Source organism: Schistocerca gregaria, chromosome 1 (genome assembly GCF_023897955.1).
Source record: "Schistocerca gregaria isolate iqSchGreg1 chromosome 1, iqSchGreg1.2, whole genome shotgun sequence".
Lineage (NCBI taxonomy): Eukaryota > Metazoa > Arthropoda > Insecta > Orthoptera > Acrididae > Schistocerca > Schistocerca gregaria.
The window spans coordinates 626,490,513-626,513,046 of record NC_064920.1 but is presented as its reverse complement, the minus strand read 5'-3'; the positions used below and the strand labels follow the sequence as shown (position 1 = coordinate 626,513,046).

Sequence of the window (22,534 nt, the reverse complement as noted above, 5' to 3'; positions counted from 1 at the left end):
TTTATGTGCTAATCTTGATGAGCTGTGCATGATACATGACATCAGATCACTCAAGGTAGTCTCACAATACATAACTACAAATGGCGAGAATTATTTTTTTTAATTACACATAGTTGAGTTCTGTCACATGTGGTAATTAGCAACCATGATTGGATTTTCTATTTTAATCAGATGTCATAGTACTGACACTATCAGAAAATAACACTGTTGTGCAAAACTTCAATATGAAAGAAGTCTGGGCCATGTGTAGAAAGAACTGCTACAGTATAATACAGAAGGTAGCTCAAATAATCACACAATGAGATAAGCATAAATGACATTTTTATTCAATTACACTGAAGTCACCTCTGGAATTATTACAGGTGGGTTACAGTTTTTAGTAGGGTATGTGGTCACTATTGATGGAAATTAATGCTCTGCAATGTGCTTTCATGCTGGTTTCAGGGATGCCAAAAAGTTCTTGTGGAAGGGTATTTCATTCGTCCAACAGCATGGTTAACAGCTGCTGGATAGTCATTGGTGCACGTGGGCATTCTGCATTATGTCTCCCCTATTCATCTCACATCAAGATCTAAGTCAGAGGAGTGGCAGGTCAGTCGATCCACTGAATATTTGTCTGCTAGAGCTACTCTTACTGCACTGTTCGCACTTTGTCATCTGTAAAAATCAAGTCTGGGCTAAATGCACCTCTGAATCTACTCTCATCCTAGAAGAGCAAATGATCCCACTCTTCATTGCTTTTGTTATCTTCACTCATGGTGCCACCAATGTGCAGCTCTCAACATAACACAATGTACTGATTGTCGGGCAAAGAGACCACCCTTACACAGTTGCCATTCCACTGGGGGAGCAGGAGATAGCATGCCTTGCAGCCCTGTTAAATGTGGTTGGAATTACCCTCTGTTTGATGTGAGTTCCTTCTTGCTTCTTGCACAATGTAGTAGTCACCTGCTGCTGTAGCTGACCACCTCCTCTCCTTTAGGCAACAGTGACTGTGGTTTGGCGTGCTTGCTATGTACATGAAACAGTGCTGTGAACAATGGCAAACTCCGGGACTACACTTGCCACACTTTGTCCTTCCTCCAGTTCCCCAATGATTCTTCCCCCTGTGAAGTCATCCAGATGTTGTCTTTGGGCCATGTTATAACGAAAAACGCACCTATGGTGCACTGTAACTGCTCACTGATTGACACACACTGTCTTTCCTTATTCCTTCAACTGCCTCATGTTGTGGGGCTAGTCCCATCTAGCACTATAATCACAATGACCTCTTACAATATGACATCCAGCTTTCTGTTGATGACTGGGAGACCTCTGGCAACACACTCCTGTGCTTCCATTCATTTCCACCCAGTTTGTAATATGTTATGTTAGTTTATCTATTTTGTCCCTATATTTTGCACAGTCTTATAACACCAAAGCTAAGCCACACTATTACTCATTGAATTCAAATCCCAGCCAATAAATATGGTAATGGAAAGGCTTTGGTGAATTACAAAAATGACTTTCCCCCAAGGAGAAAGCTCAATGTGATGTGTGGCTAACAGAAACCAAATCACTGATCACTGGTTACTGAGCAGAAAACATTTGTGTCCCTTTATTGGAAGAAAGCATCTGATGTCAAATTAATCATAAAATGAATGGAAACTTTTTTAGCAATAGGGTTAGTTGAGAACAAACATGCAGCAGCAGATGATATGTTCTGGAGGAGACTGTGCTGGTAGTTCAAACCACATTCACGAGGACACAACAGAAATTGATCAGACATGCTTTGCAGGAGTTTCAAGTGCCAGAGAGTACAGTGCATAAAGTGGTTCACAAAAATCTTACACTGCATGAATACAATATCCAAATTGTTCAGGCATTACAAACAGATGATCGCCCAAAACATGAACAGTTTACAATCGACATGCTGAACCATTTGAGAGGACAATGATTTCTTGAAGCATATGTGTTTTCCTGATGAGGCTACATTTCATGTTTATGGCTCGATATTTTGTGTGTTACCAGGGTGCAGGGGTGCATGTGTTGCAGTGATTTAAATGTTTAAGTGTATTACCTGCATTAAGCATTTATGTGGAGGTCAAAACATAGTGAGTAGAGGCACGTATAGTATAAAAGAAGTTTCATTTACCTTATCTAATGAAAAGTTACATTGCTTTGTTTTCAGGGTAAACATTTATGGACAACCTATATTATGTTTTTATTTTTTAAAAGGTATCATGAGTGGCAAGGCTCGTGCATGCTGATCTACATGTATGTTTGCTTTGCTGGTTTTAAATATGTTCATCTGCTTGCACCCTTTTGAAATTTCACTAGCACAACACTGAGAATACAAACATAACTGTTCTCTCAAACTTCAGCAGTACTCCAGTGGATATAGCAAAATGGTCTCTAAACCTTGCCACTGATGATGCCTTTCAAGAAATAAAGGTTAAACACTTATGGCATTATTATTTTTCTTAGTGGTATACAGATAGGCATAACCTGAAAATTATCCGCTTAATACTACATGCAACTGAAGGCAACAGGACAACAAAGGTCAAGGACGTTCTAAGTCTTTATTATGTGCACACCAATAATTTAATGCCTCAAGCATATGGTGAGTTGATAACTAAATTCCAACCTATTTGTAATAACATCTCTTTTTAACAGTTATTTGTAGCATGCACCTAAATCTCAACTTGTGTTTTCCCATTTCTATGAAGAGATGAAGATAAACTGAGATGGAAGCTATTTAGTATACCTTTCTCACCCAGCACTGTACGTTCTACTTCTAATGTTGGGAAGTTGCTTGTTGTGGACCCCATGTATGGATTCACTCCCAGTAGAGGCTCACCTCTGGATATTTCTTGGTACAACATTCTCTAGGAAAGTCCCAAAATATTTCTATAAGTAAGCATTTGGCACCATGAAGATAAATCAGAGAAAATGTTGTTAAATTGATATTATTAACAAAGAACAATTACTGTAGAAAGGGCTCTAAATGTATTGGTATTTTGTATGTTGCTCAGACTATCTTAATATCTCATTCTAAATTTAGTGCACTAGTTCAGGGACACTTCCTTTGTTTGAAATAATAAATGTGTTTCTCATTTCTTCTTATTCGTTATGAATAGTTATTTAAAAGTTTGCTCAACTTATTTTCCTTTGAAAACATATAACCAATTGTCAGATTTACACTATACAAACAAACTTGTGGTTTCTGCATTACAAACAATATACAACAATTTATATTTTACCATTATTTCTAGATTTGCTATGAAAAGGATGAGTTATCCTGTAATCTGCACTTTTTTGTCTGCGATCCAAGAAAGTTCTTTGTAGAAATGTCATATTTCATCCTCAAATGACAAAATATTCAATCAGTGTGGGAACAGCGTCACATCTGATCTCAGATACCTTTGCCCCAAAATTATTATTAGATTTTCAACTTACCAGGGAGAGCAGAATTTTTTTGGGGTTAGTTAGTAATTTGAAATTACTGATTTGTCCACATGAGATGAGTATAATTTATTTTTAATGAGTATTCAAAGGTATAAAACTATTTTGATGATTTATTCAGAAGTGGACTCTCTCACTCTAAACTGTTTCTGTTTCAAATGGAATATAGTGATAACTTTACTTATATGTGAGCACAGCATTTAAGTTATTGTTTTGCTGCAAGTCCCAAGATACACATTCATTTCTTTATAGTGACATAAGTGCCTTCTCACAAAAAGAAAAGGATTTTTTTTAAAACCAGTCCAACACTGGGTAATGTATGTTTTGTTGGATTCAGATTTTTTGTTTAAATTTATTAAAACCTTTAGTACCTTGCAATAGCTAGAAATAACCTCAAATGGCACACCTACAAAATAGTTGAATAAGTAAATGAGTCAATGTGCATAATAACTGGAATGCTGAAATCCACATTGACACATTGGCTCTATGACCTAGCAGATATCGATCCAGAAGCCCTGAGATGGCAGCACGCCACAATTAGATGATGGAACAAACTTCATACTCCCATACTCCAAAGAGTACAATACTTGCAGTCCACACCATAATGGTTAATGCCCCATGCTCTCACCTGTAACCCAGCAGTCCTGTGTGGGAAGATGATGTCCTGTTCCCACATCAACCCTGTCTGCCAGAGGAACATGGAATAAGAGACAAGAAGTCTAACAAAGGTTTACATTATATCAGCAATGAAGCCCCCTTTAATTAAAAATAGAGAGTTGTTCTATCAAGCTGCCATATGATTTTAGTAATCTGTGAGAATGGCTGTCATACTAGAATTACTTGATTTTAGTCATGTAATGGTTTTTATAATCTCCTGAGAGGCTATATACAGAGGGTTCCAGAAAACTGTAGAAACTCTTTGATAGTCAATATTAATGGAACAAACTGACATACCATTTTAATTCTTGCACTGGGGTAAATTTATTTTGTGTGCTCAAAATGACCCTCCATTAGCAGCCAAACAATGTCAACACTGCTGAACTGTAGATCGAACTACGGATGTCACTGTTGCCGATGCGAAAGCCACATAGGATGCTTTGATGGTTTCTCATAGCTTCTGTTGATAAACTTCATTTTTCTAGGTCCCCCATAGGTAGAAATGAAGAGGTGTAAGGTCCAGAGACCATGGTGGGTTCTTAACAGCTCCTCTTTGACCTATCCATTGCCCACATACATTTTCATCTAAGTAGGCTCTTATGTCTCTGTGGTAGAGAAGCGGAGCACCAGCTGGTAGTAGCTAAAAACTTTCATTTGCAAACACCTCTAAAATCGCAGGCAAAATGGATGCTTGCAGCATATGAAGATACACCTCACTAGTCACAGTACTTCAAAGCAAAATGGGACAATCAAACTGCATGATGACTGATCACAACATGCATTAACACCCAGTAGATTAACATGTTTGTCCATTAGAATGTGAGGATTTTCAAGAGCTCAGAACACACAGTTGTGGCAGTTTACATCTACATCTACATCATACTCTACAAGCCACCTAATGGTGTGTGGCAGAGAGTACTTTTGGTACCACTATTTGATCCAATCACAAATAGTGTGTGGGAAGAATGACTGTATTAGCTCTAATTTTTCAAACTTTCTCCTTGTGGTCAGTAAGTGAGATGTATGTGAGGGGAAGTAATACGTCATCTGACTCCTCATGAAAAGTGCTGTCCCAAAATTTCAATAATAAACCTCTCCATGATGCACAATCCTTGTCTTGTAACATATGCTAAATGATTTCGTGATGAAACGTGCTGCACTTCATTGGATCTTCTCTATCTCCTCTTTCAGTCGTACCTGATAAGGATCTTAGAGAGATGAACAATACTGAAGAACCAGCGGAACAAGCACCTTACCGGCCACTTCTTTCATGAATGAGTTACATTTCTTTAAGATTCTACCAATGAATCTGAGTCTGGTATCTGCTTTCCTCACAATCAGTTTTATGTGATCATTACACTTAAGGTCACTATGGATAGTTATGCCTAGATGCTCTCTCCAGCTGTTTGTCATCAACAGTGTAGCTGTACAGAAGTGGATTTCTTTTCCTATGTATGCACAATTGCACAATATGTTACATTTATTTACTTTCAGGGTCAACTGGCAGAGCCTGCAACATTCATCAATTCTCTGCAAGTCGTTCTGCAAATTCTTACTACCTTCTGGCATTGCTACATTGGTATACACAACTGCATCATCTCCGAATAGCCTTAAAGAGCATCAGTCAATCTTGTTCTGTTAAGAGCAACATGTTGAGTTCTATCTGCAAGGAAATCTTGAACCCAATCGCAAGTCTGCTCCGATACTCTGTAAGATCACATGTTTTTTATTAAACAGCAATGCAAGATGGTGTCAAATGCCTTGCTGAAATCAAGGAACACGGCATCATCCTGAGTTTCGTTGTCCACTGTGCTGTGGATCTCATGGAGGAACAGAGTGAGCTGTTTGAAAAATCCATGTTGGTTTTTGTAGAGAAGATGTTCATTTTCCAAAAATGTCATAATTATTGAGGATAGAACATGATTCATAATTCTACAACAGATTGACATTAACAATATAGGTCTATAATGTGTGGATCTGTCTTAAGGCCTTCCTTAAAAACAAAACGGGAGTGATCTGTACTTTTTTCCAATCATTAGATACCTTTCACTGCTCAGGTGATCTACAATAAATTACTCCTAGAAGGGGAGCAAGTTCTTTCACATAATCTTTATAGAATTTTATAGATATCTCATCTGGTCCTGACACCTTTCCACTACTAAGTGACTGTAGCTGCTTCTCACTTCCACAATCGGCTATCTCAATATCTGCCATTTTGATGTTCATACAATGATTGAAAGGAGGGACAGTGTTACGATCTTCCGTGGTGAAACAAATTCAGAAGGCCGAATTCAGTATTTCGGCCTTCTCCCTATTATCTTCTATTTCGGTGCTGGTGTGATCTCTAAGAGAATGAACAGATGATTTTGACCCACTTACTGATTTTACATATGACCAAAATCTCTTAATGGTTTTAACTCAGGTTGATTGACAATGTCTTACTTTTAAAATCATTGCTCTCCTTATGCTCATACTCGGCTTTTGTTTGTCAGCTAAGTTTTGACTTCTCTTGAATCTGAAATGAAGCACTCTTCATTTACATAGTGCTTTTATAACATGGCTATTAAACCACAGTGGATCTTTCCCATCTATCAGAACATACTTTTCTAGGGAATATTGAACAAGGCCTTTGAAATTTTTCCATTTGTTCTCCACACCTTTGTTCTCATCACAGAATATTTGATGCTAACCACTGAGATATTCTGAAATTTGTATCCTGTCACCCTTGTTGAGCAAATATATTTTACTACCTTTCTTAACGTTACTTGTAGAACCCATGGGCATAAATGCAGTCACAGTCTTATGATCACTGATACCTTCCTCTATGTTGACTGATTCAATAAGTTCAGGTCTGTTTGTTTCCACGATATCTAAGACGTTTCCCTCACAAGTTGGTTCTCTAACCATCTGTTCAAGGTAATTTTTGGACAAGACATCCAGCACAATGCCAAATGATTCCCTGTCTCTGGCAGCAGTTCTGATGGCATAACACTCCCAATTCATACCTGGCAAACTGAAGTCACCCCCTATTATAACTTCATGATCAGGAGTTACTAGTAACGATACTCTGCAAATTCTGGCTGAAGCACTCTACAACTACAGATCCTGACCCAGGTGGTCTATAAAAGCATCCAATCACCATTTTTGACTGTCCTTTGATACTCAATTCTACCCAGATTAATTCACATTTGATATCCATGATAACTTTGCTGGATTTTATCGAATTTTTTACTGCAATAAACAAGCTGTCACCATTCGTGACTAACCTGTCCTTACGATAAACATCCCAATCTGAACTTAGGATTTCCTTGTCATTGATGTCTGGCTTCAACCAGCTTTCCACTCCCAATACTATCTGTGCTTTATAACCTTCAGTAAGTGATAATAATTCTTGACCTTTCCTTGGATGCTCCTGCAGTTTACTAAAATCATATTAACCTTTTCTGTCTCTGATCTGCGAGGACCAAGACTCTCTGTGGTCACTATGGCTGATTTAACAGGCAAATCTTCTTTGAACCCAAGGGGCGGGGGGTTCTCTATCCTAAAAAAGCCCCAAGTGCATGCCAATGTACTCTGCTACCCTAGTAGCCACTTCCTGTGTGTAGTGCATGCCTGGCCTATTACTGGGAAGCCAACAATTCTGCACCCAATAGTGGAGGTCAAGAAATTTACATCCAATACTCTCACGGAGTCATCTGAGCCTCTGGTTTAGACTCTGCTCCAAACAAGAGGACCACAATCAACTCTGGGTATGATGTTACAGATAGACAGCTCAGCCTGCACCCCGTGTGCTAGTTGCCTTAACCAAATCAGCCAGTCGCTGACAGGAGTCGAGGATGGTCTCAGAACCCAAGGGGCAGACATCATTTGTGCTGACATGTGCCACTATGTGCAGTCGGTTGCACCCAGTGCACTCGATAGCCACTGGTAGCACATTCTCCACATCGTGGATGAGACCTCCCAGCAAACATACCGAATGCACACTGGAATTCTTTCCCATCTTGCCTGCTATCTCCCCCAGGGACTCCATCACCCGCCTAACATTGGAACTCCCAATGACAAGCATGCCCACCCTCTATACTTGTCCGGGCTGATCAGGAGAATTGACAACAGGCCCAACAGGAGAAGCATCCTGCACTAACTCATAGTTATCATCAACACTGGGTAGCACCTCGTACCTGTTGCTAAGACATAGGCAGCCAGCTGCACGGCCTGCTCCCTCTTTCACCTTCTGCCCAATGAAACAAAAACCCACCACTGTCTGCCACCCACTCTGGAGTGAGGACAGACCGCTCAAATGTTGTGTATCAGAAGCCGTAGCAACGTCCAGGTCACCAGGGGATTCCCATCACCGCAACTTTGAGCATTACCTAAAAGCTTGTCAAAGGTAGCCAACACAGCTTCCAGCTGATTATGGACAGCAGCCAACTCTCCTTTTGCCCACTCACAACAAACACAGTCCCTAGCCATATCATACTGTGTACAAAATAGATATAAGGTCTCAAATGGCTCTATTGAGTTTGAAATATATACACAATATACCAAAGGAGAATAAAACAATACTAAAAATTGCTGTGTAGATTTCTTACTGTATTCGGAGTCCATATGCTATTACACAGAAATAAATTTCTCTACTGAAGTTGATGTATTTACAGGTACTTGTTGTTAGAAATCCTATTTCTCAAAAAGTCACTTCACAAGATGAATATTCAAACTAGAATGCACTGATCTAAACAGTATTCTGTCTACTAGCACGAAATTAAAACTTAGTGGTATGACAGAGCTTCTGGCAATAGGAAAATTTACACTGGGAAGCTACTCCATATAACGATAATCACATGACTTACACGAGAACAAAAACTACGATTAATTTTCCAACCACGAGTCTACACAGTACAATACATACATTTGAGTTCACTTTGTTGCAGAAGCACTTGAAAAAAACAAAGACTAAATTAATTTACTGTTTATCAGACAACTGCTGCTGCTGCTGCTGGAGGTGCTGCTGCACATTCTCTCGGCTTGGCGGCTGCTGCTACACTGAATATGGAGCCTGTAGTCAACAGTCACTTACTCAACTGAGTCACATGATGGGTGATGTGGCAGTCTGGTGAAGGGAAAATTTACACTAGGAAGCTGCCCTACATGAGGATATCACTAGACTTGTGCAAAAACAAAAACCACAATTAATTTTCTAACCACTAGCCTACACAGTAAAATACACACGTGTAGTTCTCTTCTTTGCACAAGCACTGGAAAATATATCAAAGACTAAATTAATTTAGTGTTCATCAGAGAGCTACAGCTGCTGGTGGGGGGTCTGCTGCACACTGTTTTGGCTCAGTGGCTGCTGCTACAGTACTGTTCAGTTTGAATTGCACCTCAAGAGAACAGATAACCACCCTTGCAAACTGTTCATCACAAACCACATGCACTACTCCATCCTTCAATCTGGGTCATCCTCGTTCATAGCATTTCAGATTTCATCATAAGCTTGGTCAGCTCACCCTGCTTTCAAATGTGCCCTGTTTCACAGACTGGTGACCTAGTAAAATGTTGCAACACAACAGCACTGGAAGCTGGACTTGCTGATGTCTTGTTTGCCCCGACCGTTCCTTACACACTTCTTGAACGGTATTGTTCACTTCAAATCTATCTAAAATATGAGAAATTGTTGTAGAAGTTGGTAGCTGAGTTCCGTACACATTATGCCATTGTGATTGTACCTCCATCATGTTTTTCTACTTCCAATACCACTTTAATATGGCCTTGCATTGCTAAATCAACAAACTTACTTCGTTAATAGCTGCACTGTCATATGCTGGAAAATCCACATCATGATCTGTTGAGAAAACAATGGACTACACTACCATGCAAAATTTCAACAATAACTCATTTTGTTCCAAAGCTATTAACTATCAAAGAGTGTCTACATTTTTTGGACCCCTTTGCATTTGGTATTCATATCTGGTGACCATGCAAACAGCATATTAGCAGACACAATGAATCCTTCCAATGTGAGGAAGCACCCATTCAGTTTGGTTACCGAGACCTCACTGTTTTATTTTTTCCACAGCTGCACTGAAGTCTCTGAAGTTTTTCCTCTCTCCTTTTATTTATCTCTCATTTAACAACACTTCAAAAGTGTTTACTTTATTCTTTCAGAGATATATTTTTGCACACAACACATTTACTTTGCTTTTTTTTATGAGAGGCAGCAGCATGTTCTACACTGTCAAAGGCAGGGCTGCCTGTAAAAGCAGCCTTCTGGTTTACTAACTTACTTACTGCAGCACTTTATCTGAAAATGACCACTAACAACCCATCTGTCTGTGTGAATGGCCACTGCCAAACTGTGGTCAAGAGACAGCTGAATCACAGAGTTATGAGGATGAGACCCAACAGTTACTGAGCTTACTTCCAAAGACAGTGTGCATAACTTCAACAACTATTTCACAGGATGTGTGACCCAAATTCTTTCAATACACATGATTTTTTAATTAAGCATGTGAAAAGTCTCTGTACAACATATTCTTCATTCTCATAACTCCTTTGTCCTCAACCTTCACTAGGCCCTGTCTACACCCATGGCATCTCCGTCTCTGCTCCCAATCCAGTCTCATTTATACCTGATACACCCCAGTTCAGCTGCATACTCCTGTCATCTTCTCTCCCCTCCCCCCATCCCCAGGACAGCCACCCTGTGCTCCCTATCTTGTCCCCACCCCCAAGTACTTGAAAAATGCACAGGCAGACTACAGCATTTTCCCCCATCTCTACACTGCTATGTCTCCTCTCCCCACTCTATGTACCGCCCCATGACCCACACCACTTGGGATCGCTGTTCACCACAGGTGGGCCTTAGCACCCAGAGATGACAGTGGCTGTTTATGTGAGAGTTGTGCTTGTATGAATATGTTTGCATGTTTTTCTGTATCTTTAGTCTACTTTTAAAAGCACTTAATATGCCTGTCCACTGCTCAGTGCCTCCTCTATCTGGAGAGTAGCAATTTATTTTATTTCACTGTTATTCAAGAAAGACTAAAATTATTTATCTACACTGTCTGCTTGGCAAATTTCTCTCCAGACTTTTTCTTTATAAATTCCTTCTACCATTGTGACCAAATTTTTGGTTATGAATTTACTATGGAGTATTCTTTCATAGTCATAACTTAATTGAACAACACGTCTCATTTTTACTGCCTTGTACTCATAATCAGCTAAACCATTTTCTACAATTTTTACATCTAAACTACAAATGGTAATGTGGTCTATAAAGAAACTGTCAATGGCTATTGCACTATGACTTTAAATTCTTCTTGTAAACTTTGTATGGGAAATAATCCAAAACAAGATTTCAAAAACTCAATATACAGTGCTTGAGTATTGTGTAGATGCCTTCGTGGATACACCACGTCACTATTCATCATGAGCTGCTAAATCAGTCTCTCCATGGTATCAGACACATTCAGTTCTTGTAGAGTGTAAGAGTTAATGTTGTGTGTATATTTACAAGCAGTAAATAAATGCAGTTATTGTTTAGCAGTTCTACATGCATGTTATTTATTATGGCTAATGTTCCCACAAAGTGGTAACTCCAATGAGGTACACTAACCACAAAAAACAACAAGTATAAAGAAATGCTGAGCCAGAACCAGATTTATTTACAGCTTGTAAACATAAACACAACATTAACTCACACACAGTACAAGAAGAGACTGTGTCTAGTAACAGAGAGACATTGATTTAGCTGCTTGTCATGAACAGAGACACATAATGTCCACTAAGGAGTGTACACCCTGTGCTACAGCGGAGCTCCATGAAATGTAGGGGAACTCGTAGTGAGCTCAAAATCTGGCCCTTTTATGAACTGGCACTGCCTGTTGTGGAGCTCAAAATCTGTCCTGGCGAGGTGACGGAGCAATACACATCACTGTTATGTGCAGCTTGTTGACCACACTCATTGGATTTGGTGCTGCATTGGTAGGTCAACGGCAGGTAACAGGAATGTGTCTTCACCCCATCAAGTGATGCTGCGGGTGGCTTCTGGGAAACAGATGGCATAGTCTCAATGTGGTGCCACTTGTTGTGCTTGGTACTACTATGCAGTGATAAAATCTCCAAATTGCTTGGAGATTGCACTCTGGTACCATCAATTGGTTTTTGAGGAGGAGTATTTTGCTTTTCCTAGTTTCTTTTCTCTACATTTATCATTTTTATCTCAGATTTCAAATGGACAGTTATTCTTTAACTACGAAAAAAATTGTAGAGTATATTCTGGAGCTTGAGCTATCATGTTGAGTGTGTACAGCTTCTTCTGGATTGTACATAATAGTATGAATGAGGTGACAAAATTTGTGATGTCCATGCTCATACTTGATGTCTGCTGTGGATTTACACTTCTGGAAGCCCTGACTAATTGCCAGTAATATTTCAGTCACTATCCTAAGCCATGCTACACATAATTTGATCTTCAGTCTGTGCTGGTGTAGTAAATAGGCACCTAATATAGGCTCAGATACATTGGATAATATGAAAGCCCATTATAATAGATGACAAAAACTTAAGTCTACTGTAGCTTTACATTCACTTTCAGCAGTTATAGATGAAATGCTAGTCAGCAAGCAATCTGTATGCCAGAGTCTTTATCTGTTGCTTCTGCATTGGTGGAAAGATGCTTACATCAGATCTGCAGTTCCCGGGTATGTGTGATGCTACTGTTTGTCATTTACATACAGTTGTTGGGATCCTTTAGTGTTAGTAGCCTGACTGTGAATAACCACAGTGCTGACATTCCCTGTTGTTTGACAGTAGTTGTTCATAAAGGAATCACCACTTGCCTGTTGCTTTGTTTTGACAGCTGGCAGGATGGTGGTTTTTCTATTATCATTGATGCTGCCAGTGGTGTCATAGGCATTGACTAGTAGGAACTTGTACATTTTCTTGTGGTCAGCTGTGCCATTTGTGTATGAGTACATGCAAGGTGTGACACACTTCATAGCCTCTGTGTGGTACCAGCAAACCAGTGAGTGCTGCATTATGTATCGTTTTTTACCATTGCAGGTCCTGAGTGATGAAACTGCTATGAAGCAGCATCTTCTTGTATGGGATGAGCTCATGACTTGTTTTCCCTCTGCATAATCTGTTATTGAGTGTTGTACAGTTGAGAGTTACTCATAGACTGTCAGTTGGTATTCTTGTTTGACAGTGGAGGCTGCTGCCATTGTGGTGTCATCTCAAGATTGCGTCACTGTCCGCACTTTTTCATGCTGAAGGATGTGGTCGACTTGTAATTTCTATCTATGATTTAACATCATTTCTGTTGCATGTCATCACTGCTATTTCAACATACAATGACAACTGATTAAGCCAGGTAGAACATAATATTGTGTCTTATCTTCTCTGACGCATCAAAAGTAGTGCATTTGTGATGCCAATAATTGGATGGAACACTATCATTAATATGCTCATTGTTTAACATCTGTTGAAAGCGTTGATCCTGTGATTTTTAGACTCTCTTTAATAAGGTGTTTTTGAGATTCTGGTACCTGTTTCACACTCAAGTGTTTGTTATAATGTCTTATACTAAAACCAATGTATAAGGCCCCAAGATGTTAATTGTCAATTTAAACTGTGTTTAAAATTACTTATGCAGCAATACTATGTTCCAACATATGAACCATAAAGCTGGTTACTGTCAGATTTTCACTTTACTTTGTGGTGCGGGTGATACACTGCACGCTATGGGAAGAATGCTTGTCACCAGCATGGAAAATTCTGAAATTTGCTGTGAAGCAGTAGTTAGAATGCCCAAGTCCTTAATCATATCTTTACAAGATGATCGTAGATGTGAACCATACATTACTCTTAGAGCACGTTTTTGAGTGATGAAGACTTACTTTATCAAAGATGAGTTACCTAAGAACATTATTCATTATTGAAATTCAAAATATGTCAACTTATTGATTTGTCTCTCTCCAAGATTTGCAATTATTCTCAGTCCAAAATAAAAAAAAAGTTCTTTTAGAGTTTTCAAATGTGCTTCATGCAATTTAAATATTCATCAGTGGGAATACATGGGAATTTCAGAGTTTTCATCCTATTTATTATTTCCTCATCACATGTTATATTTATCACTAGTATAGTACTCCTTGATATGCAGAAGTGAATGTGTTGTGTCCTTTTAAAATGAGGGTGAGACTATTCACAGAAAACCAGCCAATTATACTTTTATGAACACTGTTTACTATTTCTTCTGTTTTTGTATGTATGCATTCATTACAGTACTAGTTTCATCTGCAAAAAGAATTAATTCCAATTGTTGTATATCATGCAGAAGATCATTTACATATATGAGGAGCAATAGGGGATCTAAGATTGAGGCTTGGGAAACACTGTATGAAATTTCTCCCAAGTCAGAATAATGTCCCCAGACTATACTGGTTGAGTTACTAAGTACAACACTATGCATTCTTTTGATTAGATATGACATTATTTACTGGTTGGCTATACCATCAACCCAATAAAACTACAATTTATGTAGGAGAATACTGTCATTTACACAGTCAAATGGCTTAGATATTTGCAGAAAATGACGACTGGCACTATTTAATTATTTAATGTTACTGAAAATTTGATAATGAACATGTAAATGACATTTTGAGTAGAACAGCTCTTCTGAAATCCACACTGTGATTTGCTGTGGATATTTTATTATTTAATGATACTAAAATTTTGATAGTGAACCTGTAAATAACATTTCCAGTAGAACAACTCTTCTGAAATTCACACTGTGATTTGCTGAGGATATTATTGTTACTCAGGTGAGATACTCTAGAATACACCACCTTCATAAAAGTCCTGGACGGGTTTGACAATGTCTCTGGAAAAATGACTTGTGATAGTGAAGTATTACATTTTCAGGTAATTCAGGGATTAATGCATGGGAACAAATCTTTAGAACTCTATTAAAAGCACCATCACAACCAGATGAGCTTCTATTTTTGAGAGAATGTACAATTGTCTTAATTTCAGGATAAGCTGGTTATGCATATATTTCATTGAATTTTATGAAATCTGCTTTTTCAACATATGTGATTTTTCCCTTGAATTGTTTGTCCCTATACTTTCTACCATATTTAAAAATTATTATTAAATATATTTATTACCTTTGACTCATCATTTATAGTTCTTCTATTTAGTTCAATAGCAATTTTATCCCATTCTGTGTCTGGTCGTTCTCTCTCTTCTTTCACTACATTCCACACAGCCTTAAGCCTGTTGTTAGAATTACTAATTTCTAACATAATGTGCATGTTCCTGGATTTACAATAATGTTTCTTAGCAATTTTGAGTAGTTTTTGTAGTGAACAACTACTGCAGGATCTCTATTTCTTCTTGTCAACTGATACACTTCCCTTTTCTTTCACAAGACACTTTAATCCCCCTAGTGACCCATCACTTTTTACCTGGCTGTTTAATGTTGTCTCTGATTAGCTTTCATGGAAAGCTATTGGCACATAATGATATGAATTTATCAACAAATAAATTAAATTTTATGTTGGCATTTGGCTTGTTATAAATTTCATCCCAGGTCATCTCCTGTAAACTATTCCTAAAAATATTTGTTCTGGAGTCATTAATTATTCTAGGTCTAACTGATTTTCACTGAGGAGTATGCATACTTATTACACTATGTTTTGTTATCCTAAGTATGCATCAAGAACAGAGAGAGCATTTGTTACTGGGTAAAGAGTTATGTTTTTGCTTTGAGTTTCACCTAATTATGTGAAGTTGCTGGGGCGAAAGTCACTATTTGTGCTGTGTTTGGGTACATAGTACTGTACAAACTATTGAATAAATTTAATTGTCTGTTGCAGATGTTATGGGTCACTTTGAAATAATTACATTTTGGTGTTTTTCTTCCCAGGGTAAAAATATGAAACCAACTTGGCTAACATTCCCACATACCCAGTTATAATTGAATCACCATAAGCCACATTTTAAACAAATACATTTTACTCTGACAATCAACCAAGGCCTGATAAAACTTTAACAAACATATGCAATGTCTAGGCATCAAATTAGGCTGTTGGACTGGAAGGTTTAGAGTCGTAAAGAGTGGATAAGTAATAATTTTTATTCCAGTGATATGCCAGACACATTTCTGCTACTGTAATTTACTTTATCAGTTTTTAAAAAATCTTAGAACTGAGAAACATCTTGGTTTTAGATTTCTTGTGTGTGTGTGTGTGTGTGTGTGTGTGTGTGTGTGTGTGTGTGTGTGTGTGTGAACTTTAATGGGATGTGGAATGACTCAAGTTATTCACAAAAAATGTTAAGCAGTTATTATAAGTTATGATTTTATAAGGGACCATCAAATGAAAATGAGACAGATTGAAAGACGTAAGTACTCAGTTTATTATTTCAAAAGTAATCATCAAATGAAAAATGAGACAGATGGAAAAAAATGTAAGTACACAGTTTATTATTTCAAAAGTAATCATCATATGATTTCCATATTTCTGGAGCCCTAAAGAAAGATATTCTTGGCCACTGCTTTAGCACACCTGAGTACAATCATGGTTCCACAGGCAACCACAAACATCTTTCTATGAAGGCACTGACTGGCTTGTCTCACAGTGGGATAAACTTATTAACAGATGTGATTACTTTTGAAATAATAAACAGTTCACTTACTTTTTATGGTTCCATACTTCAATCATTAAAAATGGAAACCTTACAGGATCACTTTGTTGTCTATCTGCCTGTCAGTGTGACTATTAAGAGACTTTTCCCCCAGGAACAGATAAATGTATTATACTGAATATTATGTCAAATTCTAAGGCCTCTGGTTCTTTGGCTGTGTAATAAAAGCAACCCTCTAAGCCAATGCTATCAAAAGATGCTGCCATTTGTGTCACACTTTTTGATACTTGCAGACTCACTCATCAAAAACTACAGAGTATTTCAGGTTAAACTAGAATCATACAATTTTGCAGAAAGCAATGTTTTACAATACAAGTACAGGGAAAAAAATCAGAAAATTGTAAATTCATAATTATGTAACACAAACAAATGTTTCTGTTATGCGTTTTATCTGATTTCAAGCTTAAAATTAAAACATTCTCATAATACTGGAAATTCCTGATACCATTATGTTTCCTATATCAGTGTTAGGCAAAAACCGTCGATATTCTTGATTCCCAGAATGAAATGTCAATATGTATAATTAAGTTTATGTGGAAGCCTCATTGCAAGAGTCCTACTTGAACCTGGCCAGTTTTTTGCTGCCATGGGGCTCATTTTCATTTGTCTGTCCCTTACAGTTTACTTATGTTAAACAACTATAAATTATCTGAGCTTGCTCAGACCAAATTTAACAGAGTAAAATCTGTCAGCACTACTACATTTCATGAGATGACCATAAAGAAGAATTACATCAGCCTTTCTGATACATCATTTTATGAAAAAAATACATATTTGTTTTTATATGCACTGCTCTGGTGGAGCTTAGCACGAAATTTATTTTGTTTTACTTCTTTCATATCCCTGCAGTTTGCTCATCTTAATGGTGTATGCATCCCTAAAAACTAAGATAATAGCAACAGCTATCTATTGTGATAATAGTCTCATTATGATCTAGGGATGTTATATGAGGAGCATTCATTCCATATGCTGCATTTTCTCCATAAGTGTATGAAACAATGGTCTCTATATTCTTCTGTGAACATATCTTCAATGGAATTAGATTTATTTCTTATGAACGTTAATTGTGCGTTGTCTTTATAAAGTTACAAATCAAACTTTATGACTGCTGCTCACCATGAGGCTGAATGCCACCTGGTGATGCAGTTAGAAATTACGTAAGTGGAGCACAAATGAATGGGAAATCATTATAATGATGATATTGGCTGCAAATGGGGCAATACACTGATATAAGCAGCTTTGACAAAGGGCAGATGCTCATGGTCCGACACTTGGACATGAGCATATCGGAAATTGCAAAACTGGTAGGCTTTCCACATGCTACTGTTGTGAGTACCTATGAAAAGTGTTTAAGGATGGTGAATCTTGAGTAGGTGGCAAAGTGTTGGACATCCATGCCTCATCACAGAATGTGGAGATCGGAGGCTTTGTTGCTCTGTGAAGCAGTATACGCAATGCTGATGACAGAGTATAATGCTGATGCAGGCACAAATGTTCCAGAGCACGTCATTCTGCGAACATTGTTGAATATGGGGTCCCACACCAGACACCTCTACATGTAACAATGTTGCCTAATCAAACACAAGTAATGAATGCAGTGGAAATGTAATCATATAGATTGGAACATTGATCATCTGAGATGTATTGCCTGTTCAGCTGAATCACTTTTGTTGTTGCATTAGATCAATGGTTGTGTCTGGATACAGTGTTATTCAGGCAAAGAACTGTTCAAAATGTGCACAGTGCCTTGGAGGCAGGGTCGTGGAAGCATTATTATGTTATGGGGGACATTCACTTGTGTTTATGTGGGATCTACAGTAGTAATCAAAGGTACCATGACAGCTGTGGACTACATCTGCATCCCTTCATGGTTTTTGACTTCCATGGTGTTGGTAGCAACTGCGTGCAGCATAAGTGTCCTTATCAAAAGATCAGCATTATGATACAGTGGTTTGAGGGATGGGACACAAACTTGGTGTCTTGGCCACCAAGTTTGCCTAACCTCTACACAATGCAACATGGCCAGGAAGCTATTGTGCGCTAGCTTTGCACCCAAAAACTGTCTTCTTGTAATTTACAGGATCCTTGTGACATGTGCCTAGACATCTGGTGCCACATACCTCCTAAAACCTACCAAGAACTTGTGAATCCATGCCACCAGAATTGCTACTGCATTCATTCTGAAGGTTGACCAACAGTCCGCTGAGCAGGTGGTCATAACATTTTGGCTCATCATGTATAAGATGTAGGGGGTAGAATAATTTTTGCCCAGTGTTATATACAATTCTACATCTCTGAACTCCATCTGAGGCCATGTTGCTTATTCAAAAGTATTATGCACTAAGTTTCTGTTAATTTGTTTGTTAATTAGTTAGTTTTATGTTCCATGAAATATTTTGCATGATAAATCATAATGATGTAGAATGAGTCATTTTACATACTCATCAAAAATTAATTTGTACACATGGCTACATTCTACACATTTCTAAGTAGATTTTTTCCCCAAAAAAGAAAAGAGTATGTACAGAACTTGAAGCATATATTCTTTAATAAGAGTGACTTTACTCTGTTAATGAAGTGCATAATTAATAAAATATGGCAACAACTTACCAATTCATTTAAAGATTTGACCTTAAGAGGAATATGTGTAAAATCCCAATTGCCACCACTGCTGTATAGGAAGATATAAAAACAATTTCAAGTGTAAGGAAATTGCAACAATGTAGTTTTTTAATCTTGTTGATTGGTAACTAATTTGAACTTGAAATAATTTACTTTCTTTTCAGTTTTACTTACTCCATGGTATGGTAATTAGGACTCCGAATCCACATCAACACTTCAAGAAAATCCTTAGGTGCATAGACTGGTCGATACTGATTCAAATCTGAAAGAATGAACTATGTATAACACATGCAAAGTTGTGTGTTACACAGGTTATATTTTACAATAAAGAATTTGGTAGTTTAAAGAGTCATGTCAGGCTTTAGAAATATGTAAGTCTTTAGATCAATATTTATCCTTTGATAATGTATGGATTGTTCTTATGCCTTAGATAAACATTACAAACACAAAAACAGTAAATAAAGACACATCAAAAAATCTGTTAAGAAGATTGTAACAAAAGGGAAACAGTTTTATGTCAGTTACAGATGTGTGGATATATGTGTGGGGGTGGTGGAAGAGCAGTCCTAAGCCATCTCTTCTCCAACAGAACATTTTACTAAAGGGATTTATATTCTTACATGTACAAATTTCCAAATTTCTTAGCTAACTTTGGAGAATGAAGTAATATGAGAAACTAAAAATCACAAAAATGGCAAAGAATTCTAGAAAATTACAAGCTGTATTTAACACAGGATACTTTTCAGTTACTTGCTTGAGAGCTTGTCCGTGTAGATAAGTCCTGTGGTCTGATGAAATGCAGAAAACATTTCAGCAACAAAAAGGCTCCCAGTTGCAGGTTGATCATACCTGGTAATAACAAAAAATGTGACCTGGTTTGTGTGTCAAGAAGTGGAACCAGAAAATCACAGGAAGCTGATGTAAGCAATGTAGAAAGGGTAATATAATCCACCGTCAGTAAGGGGCAGGTAGGGAGTGGGAGGGTGGTGTGCAAGAGGGCCAGTTGTCCCCTCCTGAGATCTGTGACATAACTTTTTGTTATTTCAGAATTATGATGCATTTGTAGAGTTCTCTGTGATTCTCTTTGGTCTGTTCTGTAATTGCATTATCTAGACTAATAGGAACTATTGTTCCTTTCGAAAATGCTGAGTAACTTCATTTGTTTGGTTGTCATGCTCTTCATAGGAAATTACGCCATCTCCCTTGTGTGGTGGTTGTTTGGCACTGTCCTGCAGCCAGACATTACAGAAATTGCCAAAATAGCAGCCCCAAATTTCTCCTGTCACTTGGTGATACAGCCTTACCAAGCTGCAGTAAAAGCTCAGTGTGACATCCAATGCAGAGCAAGGCTGCAATTACCAGACCACTGCTTTCCATCCTCACCAAGACAGTATAAATCGTTAATTACCTGGCTAACATCCAGTACTAAGTCACTCAGAAACATCTCCCCCCCCCCCCCCCCCCACACTGCACAACTTACTTACAAGAGTGGTTCACATTTTTTATGGACAAATAAGACCTATTGATTCTTCATCTGTGGGCCCCATTGCAACAGATGGAAAGATAAAATGTTATTTTTATATCAAAACAGAAAACAAAAGTGTGACATTTGCAGCTCAAAAAGATGTTCTCTAAAGAAGCTGGCACCTTCTCAGTCTTTATGAGGTTCAACAAAATAACACCTGCAGTTGCAGAGTCACAAATTCTGCATCACAGTTGGCAGGTTTTTACAATAAGGGTCAAATTGGGGAGACAAGGAAGTCTTGATTCAGCTTTCAAAACACATTTGGTTAAACTTTAATTCCATCAGCCAACATTTAAATTTGAAGGTATGAAAATAATGTAATAGCTCTATTAATATGATCAGATGTTTAGCTTTGAAAACAAACAAAATGTTATAGATGGTACCAAAGTCAAATAAAAATTTGTAATGTTTATTTCATATCCATTCACTTTGAGGGGCAGTAATTAATGTCATGTTTTGCTGGTTATTTCTGTTGATATAAAAAAAGATTTTCTGAGTCATCTGAATGTTTGTATTGTCACAGATTTTTATTTCAAGGGTCAAACTAATAACATTGGTATTTCTGACTGTGTTCCACAGCCTTGATAACTTGTGGAAATGACGTATCTAATATGTGAAGCTGCTGTATAATTTATTTTTAACTGTACAATTGGTTTCCATCAGACCTGTTGATACAGAGGCATACTGACAATCTTTCTTTCCATGAACAATACGAGACTGGAATAGAATGGAGAACCGATAGAGGTACTCGAAGTACCCTCCACCACACACTGTCAGGTGGCTTGCTGAGTATGGATGTAGATGTAGATGTAGACCATTTTCCAGTACAAATTATAGTTAGTACACAAACACACTCATGTTTAAATTCACAGGACATGTACATTGGTATGTTCTGTAGAAATGATTAGTATTTCAGTCCCCTCTATTCAACATGTGTCCTGTTGCCTAGCAGGCACAGGGTCAGTCCACTATGGGCTCTGCTTGTTTCATGCAAGATGGCATCAACACATGTACAGAGCACATGGCATCCTGTGGTATAGCCATTCATGCTGCATCCACCTGGTTCCAAAATTCAGCTGTGGTGGTAGGCATAGGGCCAAAGAGTTGCACCTGTCATTTCATCATATCCCACACTTTTTCGATTGGCTGCCAGGGCAAAAAACTGACATCCTCTGACACCAAGAAGGCACATGTTCATACAGCAACATGAGGTCAGCAACATGAGGTCATGCATGGTCTTGCTGAAAAATGGCATCTGGAGTGTTGTGCAGAATGAGTATGGCTACAGGTAGCAGAATGTCATTCATGTAGGTCACACTAGTTACAGCACCATAGAGACACACCAACTACAATTTGTGGTTGTACCCAATAGCACCCCACACCTTAAGGCCTTGTGTTCCGTCTGTACGTCTTGTATGAATGCAGTCAGTGTGACGCCACTCCCCCTGACCATGGCGAACCAAAATGTGACTATCATTTTCAAACAAACTGAACCTGAATTCATCTGGAAACACTATTTCATGCCTTCCTGTCTCCAGTGACATTGCTCCATACACCACTGCCTTCTAGCATGTTTCT

The 22,534-nt window shown here is 38.1% G+C and overlaps 1 protein-coding gene across 2 annotated transcripts in view; it reads right to left on the bottom strand.

The window, feature by feature from the left end:
- The window catches only part of LOC126299800 (TBC1 domain family member 19), a 166,287-nt gene that overhangs the window by 97,798 nt on the left and 45,955 nt on the right, over window positions 1-22,534 (bottom strand). Inside the window, exons 4-6 of one of the 2 annotated variants that reach the window (XM_049991675.1) lie at window positions 19,606-19,693; window positions 19,420-19,480; window positions 2,747-2,867 (exon numbers count right to left, since the gene is read on the bottom strand). In XM_049991675.1, the coding sequence (XP_049847632.1) occupies window positions 2,747-2,867; window positions 19,420-19,480; window positions 19,606-19,693 (270 nt within the window). The remainder of the gene's footprint in view (window positions 1-2,746; window positions 2,868-19,419; window positions 19,481-19,605; window positions 19,694-22,534) is intronic. The other variant, XM_049991676.1, reaches the window with a different exon arrangement.